Below are 21989 nucleotides of genomic sequence, written 5' to 3' on the forward strand. Positions count from 1 at the left end.
CCAAGTATTATCAGCATAGCTACAAAACAAGTGCATAAAGTTTTCCTCTGCAGAATCTATTTATGTGAATGCCCCGCTAGTATGTTGAATGTGAAGAAAATACTTCTCAGGGACTTGCAGCTAACCATAAAAGAAAAACAGTGATAGCGATAAAATCTTAACTCCATTCAAATAAAATTATGTTCTGTAAAAATTTTGAGCTTATTTAAAATTCCAAGTGTTAAGTGAAGATTAAAAAAGAGGCTAGCTATTTTATTGGTAAATTTCTTTAGTGCTATTTTATTGGTAAATTTCTTTAGTGCCACTTAAAATGTAGAACGCATTCCTCCTAATCTGCAAAGCATAGTGAAAACCATAATAGCATGTATTCTCCATTTACTATACACAATTCAGCTGTCAGACCTGATTTGGGTGAAACACTTTTAATCTCTACAATCACTCTAAACAAATACTTCTCCCCAATTCAATTTAATCAAGGGCCATATCCTCCTTTCAATCAAAGTTGATTATCAGTTTTTAGTCACTCCTAAATCCAATTTCTTTTAGCCTTTTCGTTTGAAATTCTCAAAAAAAAAAACAAAACCATTCCTGTTACTGCAGCTAAATGCTTTGATGTTCATAACCACTCTCCTATGTTTAAAGACTTTTCATCAACTGAAGCTACATTCTTTTCCGCATTCTGTTTCAGCTTCTGTCTATTGACATTTACACGTATATTTCTGCTATGGCTGCCAATTTCCACCATTTCCTGACTTCTAATCCACATAATCTTATAGTTAAATCCTAAATGTTGTCTTCTCATGCCCAACTAAACCTTCAGATTCTGAAGATCTTTTCATTATTTTGGTTTGGCAACCAAAGATATGCTTTCTTCAAACAAGATATGGAAGTGACAATTAATGTGCCTAGTGTTGAGGCGATTAGAACCAGGGCTTAGGATCAACAGCCCAGAATGCTTCCAATAGCCCAGCCATGCACTGCCATGGCTTCAATCAAGTTACCTAGCGACTGACGTGGTGCAGGGCTGTGCTTGAGCAGCAGTGCCTAGCAAGTAATCCATCACAAATACAGAGTATTAGGACTAAGAAGTCAGCTTGAAGAATGCCCAATGCAATTGGATTTACTTGTTGCTGTTCTTCAACCGTTCTCTATATTTTCTGACCCTTCATCAGGAAGCCTAGAAAATGGATCATGTTTCTGCTGATTCTTGTCGTAGTTTCTAGGTTACTAATTACACCTGAAGATGGAAATCCTGTTGCTAAGGTATTATCCCTCTTTTACCCTAGTATTTTGTGACAGTGAACTTTCATGGCTCTTGTATGCTTTGTATGGCCAATATTTCAACACTCAACGAAATAAAGTACAACAATTTGATACATCTATTCCTGCTAATGTGCATATACACGTTTTACTCATTCTAGTTCATCTCTAAGGATGGCCAAATGCATGGTTGCTGATTCAGAAAAACATTCACCACCATTATGTAGAAGTGGAGCATTTCGGTACAGGGGAATGAGATGCAGTATGGCATGTGTTCTAAAATGCAGTACATTTGGGGTGTGCTTCTAGACATAAGGCGAAAATGTATATGGCCCTCGTATATTTAAGAGAACATCTCAGGTTTTTTCTCAATTTTGATAGAGATTTTCTTAGTGAAGTAGATTGACAATGACTAAAAAGAAAATTGTAATGTTAAAAGCTCAACTTTTACTAGCAAAAATGTCACCAGAAAAATATTGAATTAACACTTTGGATCAGGTTTTGTAAAGTTTGTACTGATTCAAACTTCATTAGGCATTATTTTTTACTCATAACAATGGCATTCACTTGTTTTCCGACCTCGTCTAGCCCTTCCCAATAAGGGATGATACTTACTAGTTGGGCTAAAGGAATTGGGTATCTAAAACATTCTCAAACTCATAATGATCTGCAGTATACAATAGATTGAAGGTTTGCTCATACTGAGATGGACCGAAATATACCCGTTCTGCACATATATGACAAAGCAACATTTCCTTTCTCCAATGCAAAGAGGAAATTTTCCAACATGAAGCAAATAGATGGGGTTTATATCCTCATTTAATTAGTGTACATAACTGCAGAGCATTAATAAGAGAGATATACAAGTAATTTGAAAACTAACCCCCGTCAGAAGATTCAGAACATGGAATATGACAAACTAAGGTGAAAGAATACATATATGGCTACTATTAGACCAACATAAGATGTATATGACCATTTAATAAAATCCAGACTATGATGGAAATTTTAAAAATTTATTTTCACGGCAATAACCATAGCTGGATTTAATAACCAAAAAATTAAAAAAAATACTAAATATGTGATGTCTATCCCAAACCGATGTGCTAGGGTTTGTCAAAGTGAGTTGAGGATGCCACTAGAGGAGGCAAATTTGAAATACCCTGATTACTGTGCGTGTACGTTATTTCTACATAGAATAAACTACTGGTTTGATGCGAGAAAACTACACATTTTGGGCCATCAAAATGTCAGAATTAAATTAACCACACATCCTAGAAGCAAACCTGTGTGACAATTACATTCAGAGGCACTGTGCTATAGCTACACCAGAATTGAACAAGGAGCCTGCACATACAAAAGAAAAAAAAATGTAAGATGCTTACTACCTACAAAACTTTCATGTTTTATCCCTGTGAATACTTAATAATAATAAATTTGCAGCACAAAGAATTAAGGACTTAACAAACTCATTTGGCTGGCTGACTTGATTTTTCAACCTCAAGGCTTAGCACTTTTAAATGAGAATGCTTGCTTGCATTTTGCTCAAACTGAAGAACTATGCAGCACATGATTAGCCATAGTAGTATATATACAAAAGCAATTAATGATCCAAAGCTCAATAGATACTTCATAGCAAATTCAGTAAGTTTTGGTCCAATAAACAATAAAAGTAAACCAATTTACAACTCCCACACCATATCGAGGTGTTTGGGGAGGTGACAACTACATAGCTTTACCTCCACATTTGTAGAGGCTATTTCCATGACAAAAGCCTCTTACCTTTAGGTTTGAGTGTGCATATGCTTGAAAGTGCTGTTTACCCTAGATCATGAACTTGACCCACATTGAAGTTGCATGCACACAATTTCTTTTTCTTTTTTTCAAATAGAAAACTTGTCCTCTGACAATTATGAACTAATTGTAATTCCTATGGAGGTAAGAAGAAGAGAAGAAAAGCAGAAGAAAAAAGAGGCAGCAGTTTCCTGGAGCACACATACAGCTCCAGGTCTGCCCCTTACATATTAATAAAAGAAAAGACATAAAAGACAAAAATGCCCCCACTCAAACCACATAATTAAAATAGTACATTCTACTCTAATGCTCCCCTCTAGTTGGAGGTGTATACATATCACCTAACCCAAGTTGTCACAACCATTAGACAAGGTATGCTTAAATAAAGCTTTCATGAGAACAATGCCTAATTGATTTGTTCACAAATGGAGTCCTCACAAACTTTTTCAAAACAATATGCCCTACAAAATGACAGTTAACTTCAATGTGTTTCATCCTCCAATGAAACACTAGGTTGCTAGCAATATAACAGCAACTTGATTCTCATAAAAAAATATCTGGGTTTTGAAACCAAGAATCCAACATTTGACATAAGAGACTTCTACCACATAAGCTCATGCATAGCATGAGCCATAGCTCAATATTCTACTTTAAATCTTGCTACAGTAGTTGTTTCTTGCTATGCCAAGTAATGAGATTACAAATGTGAAGTATCCAGCAGTACATCAAAGCTAGCCCGATCTGCATTAGAGTAGCCCATGATCTCACAGTTTCTATTACATTTATACACCAAACGTCAACCAAGAGAGCATTTGAGATACCACAAAATCTTACAAACAGAATCCTAGTGTGGTTGTTTGGGATTTTCTATAAACTGACTCACCACCCCCCACAAAAAGAATATGTTAGGTCAAGTGATCGTCAAATAGATCAACTTGCCAACCAATTATCTATATCAATGTTTGTCTTTGAAGTCTAGTCCAACATCCCTAGACAACTTCATGTTGGGATCCTTAGGACTATCAGTTGGTTTAGTCCCAACATTCCAGCCTCATTTAGCAACCCAAGTATATTTTTTTCTATGACAAATTCAACCCTTTTTACGTCGTACAATCTCAATACCAATAAAGTAATGAAAAGTACCCAAGTCCTTGATTTGAAGAGTTTCTTGAAGCCATCACGGCATCACTATCAATGATGATTATATCATCGACATTAACTACTAGAAGTACCACACCAGCCTCCTTTTTGTGGGCAAAGATAAATGATCAATGTAGCATTAGATAAACCATATGTAGTCCAAGTACATTTTTGCTATGACAAATTCAACCCTTTTTATATTGTACAATCTCAACGCCCATAAGCAATGAAAAGTACCCAAGCCCTTGATTTGATGTGTAACTTTAAGCCACTACTTCACATCTGCAATCATGCTCTTATCACTGCCAATGGTGATCATATCATCAACATATCCTAGGAGTACCACAACTGTCTCCTTTTTAAGGACAAAGATTAAATGATTAGTGTAGCGTTAGATAAAACCAAATGTAGAGACCATCATACTGAATTTGTCAAACCAAGCTCAGGTAGATCGTCTAAGACCATAGATGACCTTACGCAACCTATATACCTTATCGTCCTCCTCTTGAACAACATAACCACAAGGTTGGTCCATGTGGACCTCTTCTTGAAAATCTTCATAAGGAAAGCTATTTTCACATCCAACTCGTAACGGCCAATCAAAGTTAACTACCGACGAGATCAATACAAAATTGTTGGGGATGTGGCTCATATTCAGAGCGGATCACATGTACCGGAGAGAGCTACTGAAGCAAGGGACAATTGCATGAGAAGAGGTTTCGGCAGTATGCAGGAGGACCTTTGCTCAGCACAAAACTGTCGACGGTTTTCGTCAGCACAGATCATGTAAATTCAAATCGGGGACTTGTAGATTAGGCTTATCTAGAGGATTTTACTCTGGGGGATTGCTACAAATGTAATTTAGTTATACTAAAACACTTTTGTACGCATTAGATGTTATATAAACATCATTACATAACCCTATTGGGGTGAGAGACATTGATTATAGTGAAAACCCAAATGTTGCTCTCGTGGACGTAGGCTATTGCCGAACTACGTAAATCTTGTGTGTTCTAGAAGTGGTTTTGATTCTTCTTATCATTGTTTGATTGCTTCTTGAGTATATTTCATCGTCGAGTGCTTGCATTAGGTTGTTGATTGATTTGTGTGATTGTGTGCTTCCACAGCACGTGTTCAAGTTGAACGAACATCAACAAGTGGTATCAGAGCTATTGGTTCTATGATGGCTGGGGTCTCTTCGATTAAGTTCGATGTGAAAAATTTTGATGGAACTAGTAATTTCAGGCTTTGACAACGAAGGGTGAAGGACTTGCTAGTGCAGCAAGGGATGGTGAAGGTGTTATACGAAAAGAAGTCAGACGACATGAACAACGCAAGTTGGAAGGAACTTGAAGAAAAGGTGGTTTCCACGATCAGGTTATGTCTGGCCAATGACATGCTGTATCACATCATGGATGAGGACTTGCCGGCAGCGGTTTGGCTGAAACTAGATCGCCGATACATGTCCAAGTCTATTTCGAACAAGTTGTATCTTAAACAAAAACTTTATTTGCTTGAGATGGAGGTGGGTTCGGACTTGACTCAGCACATCAACACATTTAATCAGATCATTAGTAATCTAAGGCGAGCTAATGTGAAGTTTGAAAAGGAGGACAAAGCACTGATGTTGCTGAATTCCCTACCTACGTTTCCTATATACGAGAATCTAGTTACAATGCTGACTTGGGGGAAAGAAACCCTTATTGGAGGACATCACGAATGCATTGCTGGGGTTCCATCAAAGGAAGAAGGGCAGCGATGAGGGTTCACATGGTGAAGGGCTCGTGGCAAAGTCTAATCAAGATCGTGGGAGAGGCAAGTCCTGGAACGGATCGAGTGATAATAAAACTCAGTTTAGGAGGAAGAAGGATGTTCGTTGTTTTAAGTGCGGGAAATAAGGGCACATAAAACTGGAATGTTCGGAGTGGGAGAAGGGAAAGGCAAAGCCTTAAGAGGTTTCATCAAAATCCTTGAATGTAGTTGAAGAAGGGGACTCAGAGAGCAATGATGGTGATATGTTTACTGTTTCATCAGGTTCAGAACGCCTCACGGGTTCTTGGATCCTAGACTCGGGATGTTCTTTTCACATGGTGAAACAGTGCAATTTGCAAAGTTATCGGAATGGGGGATATCAGGATCAAGATGTATGATGGTGTGTTAAGGACGTTCTGTGGGGTAAGGCATGTACCCAATCTACGGAAGAACGTGATATCATTGGGTGCTTTGGATTGTGATGGGTATAGCTACAAGTCCAAAGGAGAGACAATGATGGTGTATTGATGGTGATCAAGGGACAGAGGATAGTAGGGAATCTCTATGCACTGCAAGGTAACACTGTTGTAGGTGGAGCTACAACTAAGAGTTCTGAGTCAGAAAATACTATTTTGTGTAATGTAACCACACACAAAACGGTGGGTATTATTAACTACATAGTTGTGGATGTTTGGGGACAGGTGAGGGCAGCATCACTGGTTGGACATGGGTATTTCGTGAGGTTATCATGAAAGGTCTGGGGATATCTCATGCAGCATAAGTTGGAGATGTTTGCCAAGTGTAACTTGTGGGTGAGGTGGAGTACCAGACCAGGAGAGAGTTCCTCGGGTCAGATATTGTTGCTAAGTACGCTGGCGTTCAAGGAGTTTTGTGAGTAGGGCATGGTGTATGAAGGGCTTGTAAGGGACTTCTTGGTGAAGTTAGTGAGTATGGCGTGTTTCGCAGTTGATCGATCGCCAAAGGTATCACTAGATGGGAGAGTTGCAGGAGAGGCTTGGACTGGTTATGCGGTAGACTTTGGAGGTCCACCTCTGCACGTTTCTAGTGAGATGGGATCTAGGCTTTGTGTTATGTACGGACAATGCATCTTCCTGGTATATCATAAAGATGGGTTCAAGCAGGGTGGCGATTGGTGGAGACATGGTTTTAGGTGTTGAAGCCATGGGACAACGTACTCAAGTAGATGAAGAGAAAAGGGTGCCAGAAAGCTACAGTGGCAACAATGAGCATGTTGTGCACGTGGAGTTGGAGACTCAGGATAGGACTGCAGGGAGTTCTAACTTAGGAGACTTACAGTATTAGAGGATAAACTGGAACAAAAAAGAGATTGTGATGCAGGTGGAGTTTCAGACTCAGTGCGGAAATACGTTCAAACTCAGGAGACCAACAGGTTCACAATTGGCTCAGAGGCGCTATCGGGCCACTGCCAGGTGTGATATGATGTCTTATGCAACCATTACTACCAGGAAGGATCTTACTACCTTTCAGGAAGCAGTACACGACCAAGAGAAGAGTAGGTGGATAGGTGTCATGGTGGAGGAAATGGAGGTATTGTATGAGAATCAAACAAGGGGGTTGGTGGTGCTCCCAGAGGGGGAAAGGGAGATAGGTTGCAAATGGGCAATAATTCTATTGTTTTGTGTGAGTGACATGCATATTGCTAGAAAGGTTCCAATTGAGGTAAATCAATCGAGAACTCTATTGAGAAAGGAAGTTGACATAAAGGTGTTGAGTGCTACCAAGAGTGTTCTTAGGTTGGAGATTCGCAAGGTTAAAGTTACAGAGAAATTGGAATTATCTCAGGGTGACTTTGTAGCAACGTGGAGACTGGTGTTATCTTAGGGTGACTGTGTGGACAAAACTACATGAAGATTGTGGTTATCTCAGGGTGGTTTTGGGGACCAGGTGTTGGTGAGGTTTAGCATGGTTAGTGTTAAACCGATCACCAGTACACCGTTAGCGAATCTAAGTAAATAGTCTACCGCTCAGTACTTGAGGACGAATGGGGATGTTCAGGTTGTGTTAGGGTTCCTACGCCAGTGCAATTGGGTACTTTGGCGGGCCACAGAGGGTTCTGTCAGTTGTGAGGTTCGTAGATGGAGACTACACAAGGGGCTTGGATGATAGGAGGCTTGCAACGGGGTACGTTGTGGGAATGCGTAATTGTTGGAAGTCTAGGGTACAGTCTCAGGGTGCATTGGTTACAACTGGATCGGAGTTCTTGGCAAAGGCTGAGGCTACCAAGGTAGCATTGTGGTTCAAAAGATCATTCAAGGAGCTGGGTGTTCAGTTAGGTGAAGTTCCTGTTACCATGGTCAAGTTCAAGCGTGGCTCGGACTTAGTTTATGTCTCCAGGTGTTAGAGGGGAGGCGAGTCCCAATCTACAAGGCCTGGGTGAAGCAGCGGTTATGCTTTCAGATTTCCAAGGTGGTAAATTTTCACTAAGGTGGAGATTATTAGAGACGTGGCTCATATTCAGAGCGGATCACATGTACCGGAGAGAGCTACGTGAAGCGAGGGACAATTGCATGTGAAGAGGTTTCAGGCAGCATGCAGGAGGACCTTTGCTCAGCACAAACCGTCGACGGTTTCCGTCGGCGTAGATCACGTAAAGTCAAATAGGGGACTTGTAGATTAGGCTTATCTAAAGGATTTTCCTCTAGGGGATTGCTACAGATGTAGTTTAGCTATACTAGAACACTTTTGTATGCATTAGATGTTATATAAACATCATCATGTAACCTTATTGGGATGAGAGACATTGATCATAGTGAAAACCCAAGTGCTGCTCCCGTGGACATAGGCTATTGCCGAACTACGTAAATCTTGTGTGTTCTAGTTGTGGTTTTGATTCTTCTTATCATTGTTTGATTGCTTATTGAGTATATTTCATCGTCGAGTGCTTGCATTAGGTTGTTGATTGATTCGTATGTGATTGTGTGCTTCTGCTACACGTGTTCAAGTTGAACGAACGTCAACAAAAATTTAGTCAAGCAATGAGAGAGAAAATCTGAAAATAATCAATACCACATGTTTGGGTGCACCCTTTAGTACCAATCCAGACTTACGCCACTTGATAGAGCCGTCAGGAAGATATATGATGGTGGTGTAGACCAACAATATCTGACCAAGTACTTAACAAGAGCAAGATCCAAGTCCCACGTCCCTTGAGTGGTCAAGCCATCCATTTCCACATCCATTGCATGCTTCCAACCAGGCATAGCAAGCACTTCAACATGTGAAGAAGGAAACATAATGAGCACTAGGATAAGCGACTAAAGACCATTAAGTACATGTTCTAGTGCCTTTCAAGTGAGCAATTGGCAAATCTAAGTCATTCTAGGATCGATCTCTAGAATGAGAAGGTGAAATAGTTAATGGTAAAGAGGTGTTGCATGGTCATAGTGATGTCTATGTCGGCTTTCCGTCGTTTATAAACGCTTAATTGTTTCTCTTGGTTGTTAATTAATGGGTTTAGAAGACAAGTGGAAGCTTTAGAGGGTTAAGGCAAGGAACAAGAAGATCAATGCAGGGGAACTAGAAACCATTGATGTTCTCAAAATAGATGAGGGTCTAACACAAAAGAAATAAGATTTCCCCTAAAAATAAGATAATGTATGCACTAACAAATTTCCTATGAGTGGAGATCATTACATCTATATCCTTTCTAACTTCTCAAATACCCAACAACGACTCATTTAACAACATGAGAGAACTTGTCAAGACCAATATATGGATAATGAATAAAACATTTACACCCACACAAGGCATCAGAGAACATGGATATTTCTGCAAACATTATAGAAAAGGGAATTTGTCCCCTTAGAACACTTAGAGGGTATCCTATTAAAAACAATGGATTTAGTCCAAACAGTTTTAGGAACAAAGCATATGAAAAAGTAAAGACTATGCAATGTCATGTAAATGTCTATTTTTTTGTACAACTACTCGATTAGGGTATGTACACATGATGCTTGACAAATAATATATTTGGTCCAACAAAAAATAATGAATCTTATTTTAAACAAATTCAAGTGCAATTTTTTTTCCCCCCGAGTAGAATTGAGTAAGTACATTAAAAAAGCCAAATTAACTCTTTTAATAGATAGACTCAGGTCATACATGAAAAATCATCCACAAAAGTCACATAATATTGATGACCAATCAATTGACTCTACATGGATCCTAAATGTTTGAATGAATAAGAGAAATGCTTTACTACAAGACTCAACTCTATACAGAAAAGATGTCTTAACATGCTTCCTAGTTGACATATTGTAGAACACTCAAAATGAGAAATAGATTTTAACATATGAAAAACTAGTTTCAGTTTTTGAAGGGATGGGTGACTTAAGCATGTTGCTGATGCAAAGAAACACCATGATTTGAAATTAAAGAAAAAATATAACAAGAAATTGATCTACCACCACCACCATCGAAATAGTACAAGCCATCCTTCTAGCCCTCCAATCCTCTTCTTCAAAATCTTGAATAACATAATGAGAAGGAAAGAAAGTGACAATATAGTTATGAGATTTAGTTAATTGACTAATTGATAAGATGTTTAAAGAAAATTTAGGCGCATATAACACAAAATTTGAAAGCAATGAAAGAATATTGGCACAACCAGAAACTGGAATAACCAAATCATCAACAAAAGTAACCTTTGTGAAAAGCAGTGGGTTCAATGGCCAATATAATAGGACTACTTGTCATATTGGAGGAGGCACCCAAATCAATAACTCAAGGTGATGGGGATGAATAGGCAAGAAGCTCAATTGTATTTGAATGGGCCATAGTTGCACTAAATGCAGAAGAGTTTAAAGTTGTTGAACCATGTGGAATAGTTTGTTATACTCCTCTTTGGACACGATAGATGATGTGCGCAACTCCTTAGTGGATTGGCTAGGTGCACTTAGTGGTGAAGGAAGATGTAGGCCAAGAGTTGGTGCCTACAACCATTCAAATTGTGTTGAATGAGTACAAGGAGGTGATGTTAATAAGCTGCCTCACAACTGTTGGAAAGTTTCAAATTTCTGTTATAATGTAAATCTATTCTCCTTGATTATATGAGAAATTTCTGTAGTTATGTAAATAATGCTGCAGCATGCTGGCAGTGAACATGTGCCTGAAATTCTGGCAGCATGTTCCTGAATTTCTGACAGCATTTAGGTGCTGGGAACCTGCCTGAAAATATGGCAGCCACTATGTAAATCACTTGTATATAATGATAGTAAACCCTATGGAAGGTGTATTCAGACCATAAACTGACATGGTATCAGAGCCAGCTGCTGCTTCTTTGCTGTTTCACTCTGGTTTTTAGTTCAACAACAGAGTATTTTTTCCATCTTTCTGTTCAGCCTTCATTGCTGAAAATTCTTAGAAGCAGTTTCAGTTCTTTTCTTTCAGCAGTCATAACCCCTAAAACCTCGGCCTCACTGCTTTAACTCTGTTCAGCCTCCAGTATGTCTGAAATGTCCAAAACTTCCACCATGGCCAGACCTGAAGCTGTGATCAACACCAAAACTGAAACCAAGTTAGCCCATACCAAACCCCATTCAGTCCAAATCACAAATATCCATCTCAATGAAGCCAACTTCTTGAGATGGTCTCAGTCAGTTCGAATGTATATCCATGGGAGAGGTAAGATTGGCTACCTTACTGGTGAAACCAAGGCCCCTGACAGAGCAGACCCATCATATGCTATATGGGATGCTGAAAATTCCATGATTATGGCTTGGCTTGTGAATGCAATGGATGAAGATATTAGTGCTAATTACATGTGTTATCTTATTGCAAAAGAACTCTGGGATAATGTTAGTCAGATGTATTCTGACCTTGGAAATTATTCCCAGATTTATGAATTGCAGCAAAAAATTGGCAAGGCCCAACAAGGGGAAGATAGTGTGACTAAGTGTTTCAATGTCCTTAAGGGACTGAGGCAGGACTTGGATCTATTCAATGATTATGAATGGAAGAGCCCTGATGATTGCAACAACAACAAGAAGATGGTGGAGAATGCAAGAATTTTTAAATTCTTGGCAGGACTCAATGATAAGTTTGATGAGGTCAGGGGGAGGATTCTTGGTAGACAGCCTTAGCCTCCAATCGGAGAGGTATTTTCTGAAGTGAGACGTGAAGATTGTCGCCGGAATGTTATGCTAAAGAAAAAAGGAGCTGATGGAACAGTTTAGAACTCGGCTTTGGCTGCTGCGAATTCCTCTGTACAGCAGTCATATTCCAAGCAAAAATCTCGAGTATGGTGCGACTATTGTAATAAGCCACGCCATACCCGAGAAACGTGCTGGAAACTACATGGAAAACCAGAAAATTGGAAAAGCAGCAAACCTGGACCTGGAAACAATCAAGTGATTCCTAGAGCAAATGAAGCCCAGACCAATGTTCTAAGTTCAGAGCAGATGGATCAGCTTCTTCAACAGCTGAAATCCAATCTAATATCCGGTACTTCTTTTGGTTCCTTGGCCCAAACAGGTAATATGTCAAGTGCTTATTCCAGCTCTTTATCCTCTGCACCATGGATTATTAATTTAGGTGCATCCGCCCATATGACTATCTCAATTGTTTCAACCTTATTATCCTTGTCCGGGTAATAAAAAGGTTGATTGCAGATGGGAGTCTTTCATCCATTGCAGGAACAGGTTCAATTAGAATTTCTGGGAAAATTGAATTAAAATCTGTCCTTCATATTCCTAAACATACTTGCTATCTTCTGTCTGTCAGTAGATTATCCCTTGATTCTAACTGTCGTAACATATTCTTTGATTCTCACTGTGAATTTCAGGACCAGAACTCGGGGGCGATGATTGGCAGTGCTAGGATGATCGATGACCTTTATTATTTTGATGATACCCTATTCAGCAATAAACAAGCTCAGGGCTTGAGCGGTAGTACTAGTTCAATCCTTGTGCATGATCAAATAATGCTTTGGCATCTTAGATTAGGGCATCCTAGTTTTTCTTATTTAAAATACTTGCTGCCTAATCTGTTTAGAAATTTGAATTGTTCTTCTCTTCATTGTGACGTGTCATTTATCAAAAAATCATTGAGTTCCTTATATTTCAAAAGGCTACTGTGCATCAAAACCTTTTTATTTGATTCATTGTGATGTTTGGGGTCCCTCTAAGGTTACTACCTGATCTGGAAAAAAGTAATTTGTGACTTTTATAGATGATCATACTTGGATTTGTTGGGTATATTTGATGAATGAAAAATTTGAAGTTGAAATATTATTCAAGAATTTTTATAGTATGATCGAAAACCAATTTCACACAAAAATAGGCATACTTCGTAGATAATGGTACAAAATATTTCAACCAAGTTTTGGGAAATTTTTGAAAGAAAGAGGGATTCAACATCAATCCACTTGTTGTGACACCCCACAATAAAATGGTATCGCTGAAAGAAAAAATCGTCATTTACTTGAGGTTGCACGAGCTATAATGTTTTCAATGCATATTCCAAAATATTTGTGGGGGCATGTGATTCTAACTACTTGTTACCTTATTAATAGAATGCCTACCCATGTGCTGCAGTATACCACTCCTCTGGCATGCCTAAAAAAATCCTTTCCTGATAATAGGATAATTTCTGATTTGCCTCTAAAAAGTATTTGGATGCCCTGTTTTTGTTCATATTCCAGCTCACCTTAGATCTAAACTTGATCCTAGGGCTGAAAAATGTGTGTTTCTAGGGTATGCTCCCAATAAGAAAGGGTATAAATGTTTTAATCCAAAAGCAAAAAAAATTCACATCAGTATGGATGTCGTTTTTATTGAAAATCAGTCATACTTTAACCAAACTAATCTTTAGGGGGAGAAAGAGAGTAGTGAAGATCAGTTTTGGCAAACTTCTATACCAATGCCTAATGTTTTCCTTGACATTGACATCCCTATAAAAAACATTCAAGGAACTGAAATTTTAAATAGTGAAAAAACTGGAATTACCAATCTGCCTGTACAAAGCATAAGGGAATCACAAACAAGGGGAGAATTGCTACAGAATAATCCCTCTTCTAAGCTTCGTGTTTATACAAGAGGCAGGTATCGTTCTAATACTAAGGATCATCCCACAATTTCAGAGCAGAATCAATCATCACCTCCAAAAACTGGTCATTTGGAAATCCCAAGTAATCCCTCTACTACAGTTCCAGTTGATCAATCTACTGACCTTGATGTACCTATAGCCATTAGGAAAGGAGTTAGAACCAGTACCACACACCCTATTGCCAAATATTTATCATACAATAGACTCTCTCATAATCATAAGGCCTTTACATCCAAAATTTCTCACCTATTTGTTCCAAAGACCATTCAGGAAGCTATGGATCATCCAGACTGGAAGTTAGCAGTTCTTGAAGAGATGAATGCACTACGAAACAATAGTACTTGGGAAATTGTTGATTTGCCGAAGGAAAAGAAAATTGTAGGTTGCAAGTGGGTGTTTACAATTAAATGCAAGGCCGACGGCAATATAGAGAGAAATAAGGAAAGACTCATTGCAAAAGGGTTTACACAAACGTATGGAATCGACTATCAAGAAACTTTTGCTCCAGCAGCCAAGATAAACTCAATCCGAGTGCTACTCTCCTTAGTTGTACATTCTAACTAGCCCTTACACCAGTTGGATGTAAAGAATGTCCTTCTAAATGGAGATCTAGAGGATGAAGTATTTATGGAATTACCACCAGGTTTTGAAGGTAATCATGGCAGAGATAAGGTATGTAAATTGAAAAAATCATTGTATGGGCTCAAGCAATCTCCAAGAGCTTGGTTTGAATGCTTTGGGAAGGCTGTAAAGGGTCCTGGTTACAGCCAAGGTCAAGCTGATCACACCATGTTCTATAAGCACTCAAGTGAAGGGAAGGTTGCTATTGTAATTGTCTATGTTAACGATATTATTTTGACAGGTAATGACAGCAAGGAACTTGAGAAATTAAAAAAGATACTTGCTAATGAATTTGAGATTAAAGACTTGGGTGACTTGAAGTATTTTCTTGGTATGGAATATGCAAGGTCAAGAAAAGGTATTTTTGTTTCACAAAGAAAATATGTGCTCGACTTGCTTGGAGAAACATGTTTACTAGGGTGTAAAGCAGCTGAGACACCTATAGAGCCTAATCTTAAACTACAACCTGCCAATACCAAAGATTGGTTGGAAGGCTTCTTTATCTATCACATACACGTCCTAACATAGCCTTTGCTGTCAGTATGGTATGCCAATTCATGCACTCACCAGGGCCTAACCACTTTGATGTAGCTTATAGAATCCTGAGATATTTAAAAGGAACTCCAGGAAAAGGTCTATTGTTTGAAGACCATAGACATCTACAAGTTGAGGTATACACTGATGCAGATTGGGCTAGGAGTATAACTGATTGAAGATCAGCTCCTGGTTATTGTGCCTTTTTTGGTGGAAATTTGGTTACATGGCGAAGTAAAAAACAAAATGTGGTAGCTAGGAGTAGTGCAGAGACAGAATTTAGAGCAGTTGGTCATGGAGTTAGTGAAGTGTTGTGGATTAAAATATTATTGGAAGAATTGAAAGTCACTAATCTACTTCCTATGAGACTGTCTTGCTATAACAAATCTGCCATAATCATTGCTCACAATCCAGTGCTACATGATAGAACATAACATGTTGAGGTCGACAAGCATTTTATAGAGGAGAAGCTGGACAGTGGACTAATTTGTTTACCCTATATCTCTACTACTGAACGAGTAGCAAATATACTAACAAAAGGATTACCAAAGAAGCAATTTGAAAATTTGATCGGCAAGCTAGGTATGGAAGACATCTTCAAACCAGCTTAAGGGGGAGCATTGGAAAGTTTCAAATTTCTGTTATTATGTAAATTTACTCTCCTTGATTATAGGAGAAATGTTGGCCTCACAAGGCTTAAAATCTTATTTTGATGATAACAAATCAAAGGGACTTAACATATTTGGTTAAGTGAAGTTTCTGGGCTCAAGTGTGTTGGTAAAATATCAAGATCAAATGCTTGAAAAGTCTATTGAAAGCTTGTACTTAAAGCTAGAAGAACTTGGTGAAGTATGTACTTAAGTCAATGAGCTATGAAGGAAGTCAAAGCAAATACATTAAGACATTAAAAGCAAAGAAAATACATGAAGACATTGAGAGCAAAGCAAATACATGAAGACTTAGTGATTAGAAAGTCATAGTCCTTAAGAATGTAAGTACTTCAAATAATTCAATATTGATGCGTGAAGCTCTTAGGAGTTAATATTGACTTAGAGACCTATGTTTGAAAACCTCGGAAATTTTTTTCAAAAGTCTCAATTCAATATGACAAGTATAAAAGCTAGAAAGAGTTTTGGAAACAAAGTTTTTAAAAGCATATGTTTTGCACAATCAGGCGACTGATGCTTCACCATCAGGCGACTGACATTTTATGCTAATGAAAATTTAACAAACAGAATAGGGTCAGATGACTGACCTCTCAGAATTAGGCGACTGACCCCATTCTATGTTTGAAAATATACTGTACTTAAAAGGTACAGACGATTGACTTCGATATTTTAGTCGACTGACCTTCGTGATTTAAAATTTATAACAACGAGGGAAAGTTTCCAAATTTGATTGCTTGGCCCCCAAACTTTCAGAAAACTTGGAAAATACTCCAAGTAACTTGGGCAACACGAAAATTTACTTTATTACTCTATAAATACATGTTTTTCACATGAATTAATAACAACTAGCAAGCACATACGAATTGAAAATTTAGAATTCTACTACTAAAATTCTGCTAAAGCATTGCTGTGCTATTGCTGACAAAGCCACAGTTTTTCTGATTGTTTTCTACGGAGGAATTCAAAATTAAATCAAAATTGCGGTAACAATCATCTGAGCTTCATCTTTCTATATTGATTATTGATTGAAGTATATTGTTCTTAAATTGTGCTAATCTGATCTTGTTGAGAGTGTTACTTGTACACAAGTTTTTTCTTCTTATCATTTGACGATTCATGGTTATTGGATCGTTGCCTAACGAGAAGGGGTATTCTTGTTAGAGAAGGACTTGTTATTTGACGATCCAAGGTTATTGGATCGTTGGCTAACGAGAAGGGGTATTCTTGTTAGAGAAGGACTTGTTATTTGACGATCCAAGGTTATTGGATCGTTGGCTAACGAGAAGGGGTATTCTTGTTAGAGAGGGATCTCCACCTGCTAAGGAGAGGTTGTAACTTTGTCCAGTAAGAAAGTGGGAAAGGAAAATCCTTTGAGCGGTTGCTTGGGGCAAGGACGTAGGCCGCTGACCGAACCTTGTAAAAAATACGGTCTTCAGCTCTTCTCCCTACTCTCTTTAATTTACTGCAAGGATATAACCTACGTGTATGATTATTTAACACTTGCTGAACATTGGGAGTCACTAAATTTTTTGAACCATATTTGATATCAACAAAACTATTTTGTTTAGTTGTTGATTGGTTATTGAGAGCTTACCAAAATCCTAATCTTAATTGGTATTTGAATCAAGGAATTAATTGATTGGTAATATTCTAAATATTGAAGTTCTTGAAATATAACTAAGACATATCTTGAGAATCTGAATATCTCATTGAAGTTATATTACAGGGAAATTGAGATCAATCTTTGTTTAATACGCAGCTGATAGAAATCTTATGTGATTACTTCATCTATTTTACAAGACACTTCAAATTGGTTTATTGGGACTATTCATTGAAGTTATTATTGTTGAGAAGAAAAATTGATTCTGAAATTTGGTTATGTATTGAAGTATTGGATTTAAATACTAAATTGCTGAGTATCATAACTAAGTTTAATCTTGTGAAATAAACTATTCTGTTAAAGCAAAATTGCAGAGTTCTTGAGATAAAATTCTGAAACAAATAATGTCTTTGATATATATTAAAAGGAAAATCTGATCTAAAATTTTTATCCATTGAAGAACTAAAAGTTGTATAAGCAACATTATCTTTTGTTGGTTAATATAAATAAAGTGGTTGATAAGAATTCAGTTGTTGATTTGAAAGTGTGATTGCAATTAACTTAAGTTGAAAAAGGGCTATATTTAAAGAGTTCATAATTCCCCCCCCCCCCCCCCGCCCTTTTTCTTGGGAGTACACTGTACTTTTCAAGAAATTTCTGTAATTATGTAAATAATGCTGCAGCATGCCGGCAGTGAACATGTGCCTGAAATTCTGGTAGCATGTTCCTAAATTTCTGACAGCATTTAGGTGCTGGGAACCTGCCTGAAAATATGGTAGCCACTATGTAAACCCACTATGTAAATTACTTGTATATAATGATAGTAAACCCTATGGAAGGTGTATTCAGACCAAAAACTGACAACAACTTGCCTCCACGATAGGGGGTGAAGCATGAGATCGAGTTATACCTAGGAATGAAGCCACCTGCTAAAGGGCCATATCATATCAGATGGCGCCTCCAGAGCTAGAAGTGTTGAGCAAACAACTTGATGATTTATTGGAAGTGAGATATATTTGTCCTTCCAAGGCACCGTTCGGAGCACTAGTGTAATAACCTGAACCAAACAAAAAAAATCTTGGAGGAGATATTTTTAGATTACTTAAGGGCTAAGTTATGTTTATTATATAACTCTCTCTCTCTCTAAACCGCGAATTCACTCTCTCTCTCTCTAAGATCTCGGGCGGCTCGTTGCCCGAATTAATGATCCAACGTTACTACGTGGATCAGCGGGTGAATCTCTACAAGTCCTACAGAGTAGAATCTCGATTTGAGGATTTTCGGGCTTTTACCCCGAAGTTAAGGTAAGGGTCGAAACGAGCCTAGTGACTTGTAGATCTATACTAAATAGGGTGATGTTGACGTATGGTCTTTCGGTTTTAGGATTTGGGAATCCGTGTGGCTGTTTCGAGCCGTTTGGAGTCGTGTTTCGGTATTCGGGAATAGGTAAGGGGATTTGTTTATGTCAATTATTTTTAAAATCTGATCCGGTAGAACTGTAGGTTGTGTTTATACGGATGTTTTGGTTACTTGTTTGGAAAATTTTACTGGGGGAGATTTCTGATTTTTCAGGTGTACGATTTTCAGGAAAATTAGGGTTTCAGGTATTGTCTCCGTTTCTTTTGGAAAATCGTTTATTTGAATAAAACTAAAGTATAGAGATGACCGTACCTTTATTTTATGTAAAACTATATTTCCAGATCAATTATCATATAATTGTTTAATTATCAAAATAGGTGTGGCAGGAGAGGATATTTTGTGATGATTGAGTTATGATGTGTTTGAAATGAAATATAGGAACTGAAGTTACAAATTATTTTCAGGAATGTAAGGAATAGGTAGATTGAGATATGGGTAGAGTAGGTCGAGGGTTGTCTTGCAGCTAAACAAGGATTCATTGACGGTGTTCTGTATTTTTCTTGAAATGACGATTTCAGTAAAACAACGGCAAACCATTGATGGTTTCGTGTCGGTGCAGTGAGGCAGACCTGGACCCGAGAGTTTAGATGTTAACATGAATATTTTACTAGGATTGTGTTAATTGTGGTATGACATAGGAATACTAATCTATTCTTATCCTATTTTCGGAATGGAGCCCAAGGATAACAACTTGGACGGTAGCTTGGAGGAGACTTCGAGCGATGGGTCTCCTGCCGTGCCTCGAGGCTTGACTGTGCAGGTCTTGCGGGAGATTGGGCGGAGTGTTAGGGGACGCTAATGTCCACTTACTACTGCGGGTTGCTCTATCAAAAAATTTACCCACATGCATTCGTCGACGTTCACTAGAGGGTCTGACCCAATAGTGGCCGAGAACTGGGTGCAGAAGACACAGAAAATACTGAAAGTTCTGCATTGCACAAACGAACAGAGGGTTCTCTATGCTACATTTTAGCTAGCAGGTGAAGCTGAAAGATGGTGGACAGCTGTGAGTTTGCTGGGGGAGCAGAGGACCGGGCCATCAGAGATGACGTGGAGCCATTTCAAGGAGGTATTCTTCGAGCGATAATTCCCGGCTTCCATCCGAGACGCGCAAGGGGATGAGTTCTCAAGTCTAACCCAGGAAACCTTGATGGTGCAGAGATATGCGGCCAGGTACATTGAGCTATCTTGTTTTGCTCCGTGCCTGATATCGAACGAGTATGAGAAGACTCGAAGGTTCAAGAAGGATCTGAGGAAGGATATCCGTGAGCAGGTGGCAGTACTACAGATTCGGGAATTCGCTATACTGGTGGATAAAGCCACCATGGCTGAAGCTAGTCTTCAGGAGGAAGTGGTAGTCCAGGATCAGAAGAAGAGGCTAGCGCCTTCTGGTGCTCGTCAGGGGCAGTGGAAGAAGAATAACTACGGTGCTAGTAAACGACAAGAGGTGGAACCACGGGGTCCACGGGGGGATTCATCTCGTGCATGGTGTCTCAGGTGCCATAGGTGGCATAAGGGTGAGTGCCGACCGTTCACGGGTAATTGTCACTGTTGCGGCGAACAAGGCCACGTGGCACAAGTCTGTTGTGCGCCGATGAGTGCTACGCCTGCACTGAATCAGTACGGGGGAGGTAACCAAGCGCCCTGGGAAAATTTGCAGAGAAACACGGCTCAATCGAGAGTTTACTCGCTTACCCCTGCCGATGCGGAGAACACGAGCGACGTGGTAACAGGTACCATGTTATTGCTTTCAAATAAAGCCGTTGTCTTATTTGATTAGGGAGCAACCCACTCCTTTATATCTGCAAATTTTGTGAAATTATGTGGGGTTGAAACCCAAATAATGGATGTGGAATTGTCCGTGGCGACACCATCGGGGAGTATGGTGATATGTAGGAAGAAGTTGGAGGATTATCCTATAGAAATTCAGGGAAGGACGCTACTGGTGAATCAAGTGGTATTCGACATGTACGGGTTTGATGTTATTCTGGGGATGGACTAGTTATCCTCCAGTTTTGCTATCATCGACTGTAACCTGAAAGAGGTAGTGTTCATACCTCCAGATGGACAGGAGTATAAGTTCATGGGATCGTGTGTGCGCTCAGCACCATAGATTCTATCGGCAATACAGGCAAAAAGGTTACTTTTGGACGGGTGTCAAGGGTACCTAGCATGTGTAAAGGAGCCACCGCAGGATGAGTTAAAGCTCGAGGATATCCAAGTGGTTAATGAATTCCCAGAAGTATTCCCGGAAGACTTACCCGGTTTACCTTCTAATCGTGATGTGGAGCTCACTATTGAATTGCTTCCAAGAAAGGTACTGATTTCTAAAGCTCCATACCGGATGGCTTCGGCAGAACTTAAAGAGTTGAAGGAGCAGTTACAGGAACTACTAGATAAAGGCTTTATCAGACTTGGTATTTCGCCTTGGGGAGCTCTAGTGTTGCTCATGAAAAAGAAAGATGAACCAATGAAGATGTGCATTGACTACCATGAGATTAACAAGGTAACAATTAAGAACAGATACTCGTTGCCTCGTATAGATGATCTGTTTGACCAGTTGCAGGGAACGCAGGTCTTCCCTAAGATCGATCGACGGTCAGGGTATCATTAGGTGAAGGTTAAGTCTAAGGATGTGGTAAAGACTGCTTTTCGAACTAGATATGGCTACTACGAGTTTCTAGTCATGCCATTCGGGTTGACTAACGCTCTGGCGGTATTTATGGACCTAATGAACAAGGCTTTCTATGAATACCTAGACCAATTCGTGGTGGTGTTTATTGACGATATTCTGGTATGCTCAAGGAGTCCAGAAGAGCATGAAAACCATATGAAATTGGTGCTTCAGGTACTACAGGAAAGGAAGTTGTATGCTAAGCTGAAGAAATGCGAGTTCTGGTTGGAACAGGTTGCATTTCTGGGTCATGTCATGTTGAGGGGTAGTATCTCAGTTGATCTAGGTAAGATTGAAGCAGTGGTTGACTAGGTGAAACCGAAGAGCGTGCAGGAGGTTTGGAATTTTCTAGGACTAGCAAGGTATTATCGTCGGTTCGTGGAGGGATTCTCTAAGTTATCTGACCCTCTGACACGATTAACGAGGAAGTATGAGAAATTTG

The 21989-nt window shown here is 39.0% G+C and overlaps 1 protein-coding gene across 1 annotated transcript in view; it reads right to left on the reverse strand.

Annotated features, from left to right (window-relative positions):
• LOC131163599 (MLO-like protein 4) overlaps positions 1 to 21989 on the reverse strand; it is an 83466-nt gene that overhangs the window by 781 nt on the left and 60696 nt on the right. Inside the window, exon 14 of the mRNA XM_058120195.1 lies at positions 2547 to 2607. Coding sequence (XP_057976178.1) covers positions 2547 to 2607 — 61 coding nt within the window. The remainder of the gene's footprint in view (positions 1 to 2546; positions 2608 to 21989) is intronic.

This window comes from Malania oleifera, chromosome 9, assembly GCF_029873635.1.
Source record: "Malania oleifera isolate guangnan ecotype guangnan chromosome 9, ASM2987363v1, whole genome shotgun sequence".
Lineage (NCBI taxonomy): Eukaryota > Viridiplantae > Streptophyta > Magnoliopsida > Santalales > Ximeniaceae > Malania > Malania oleifera.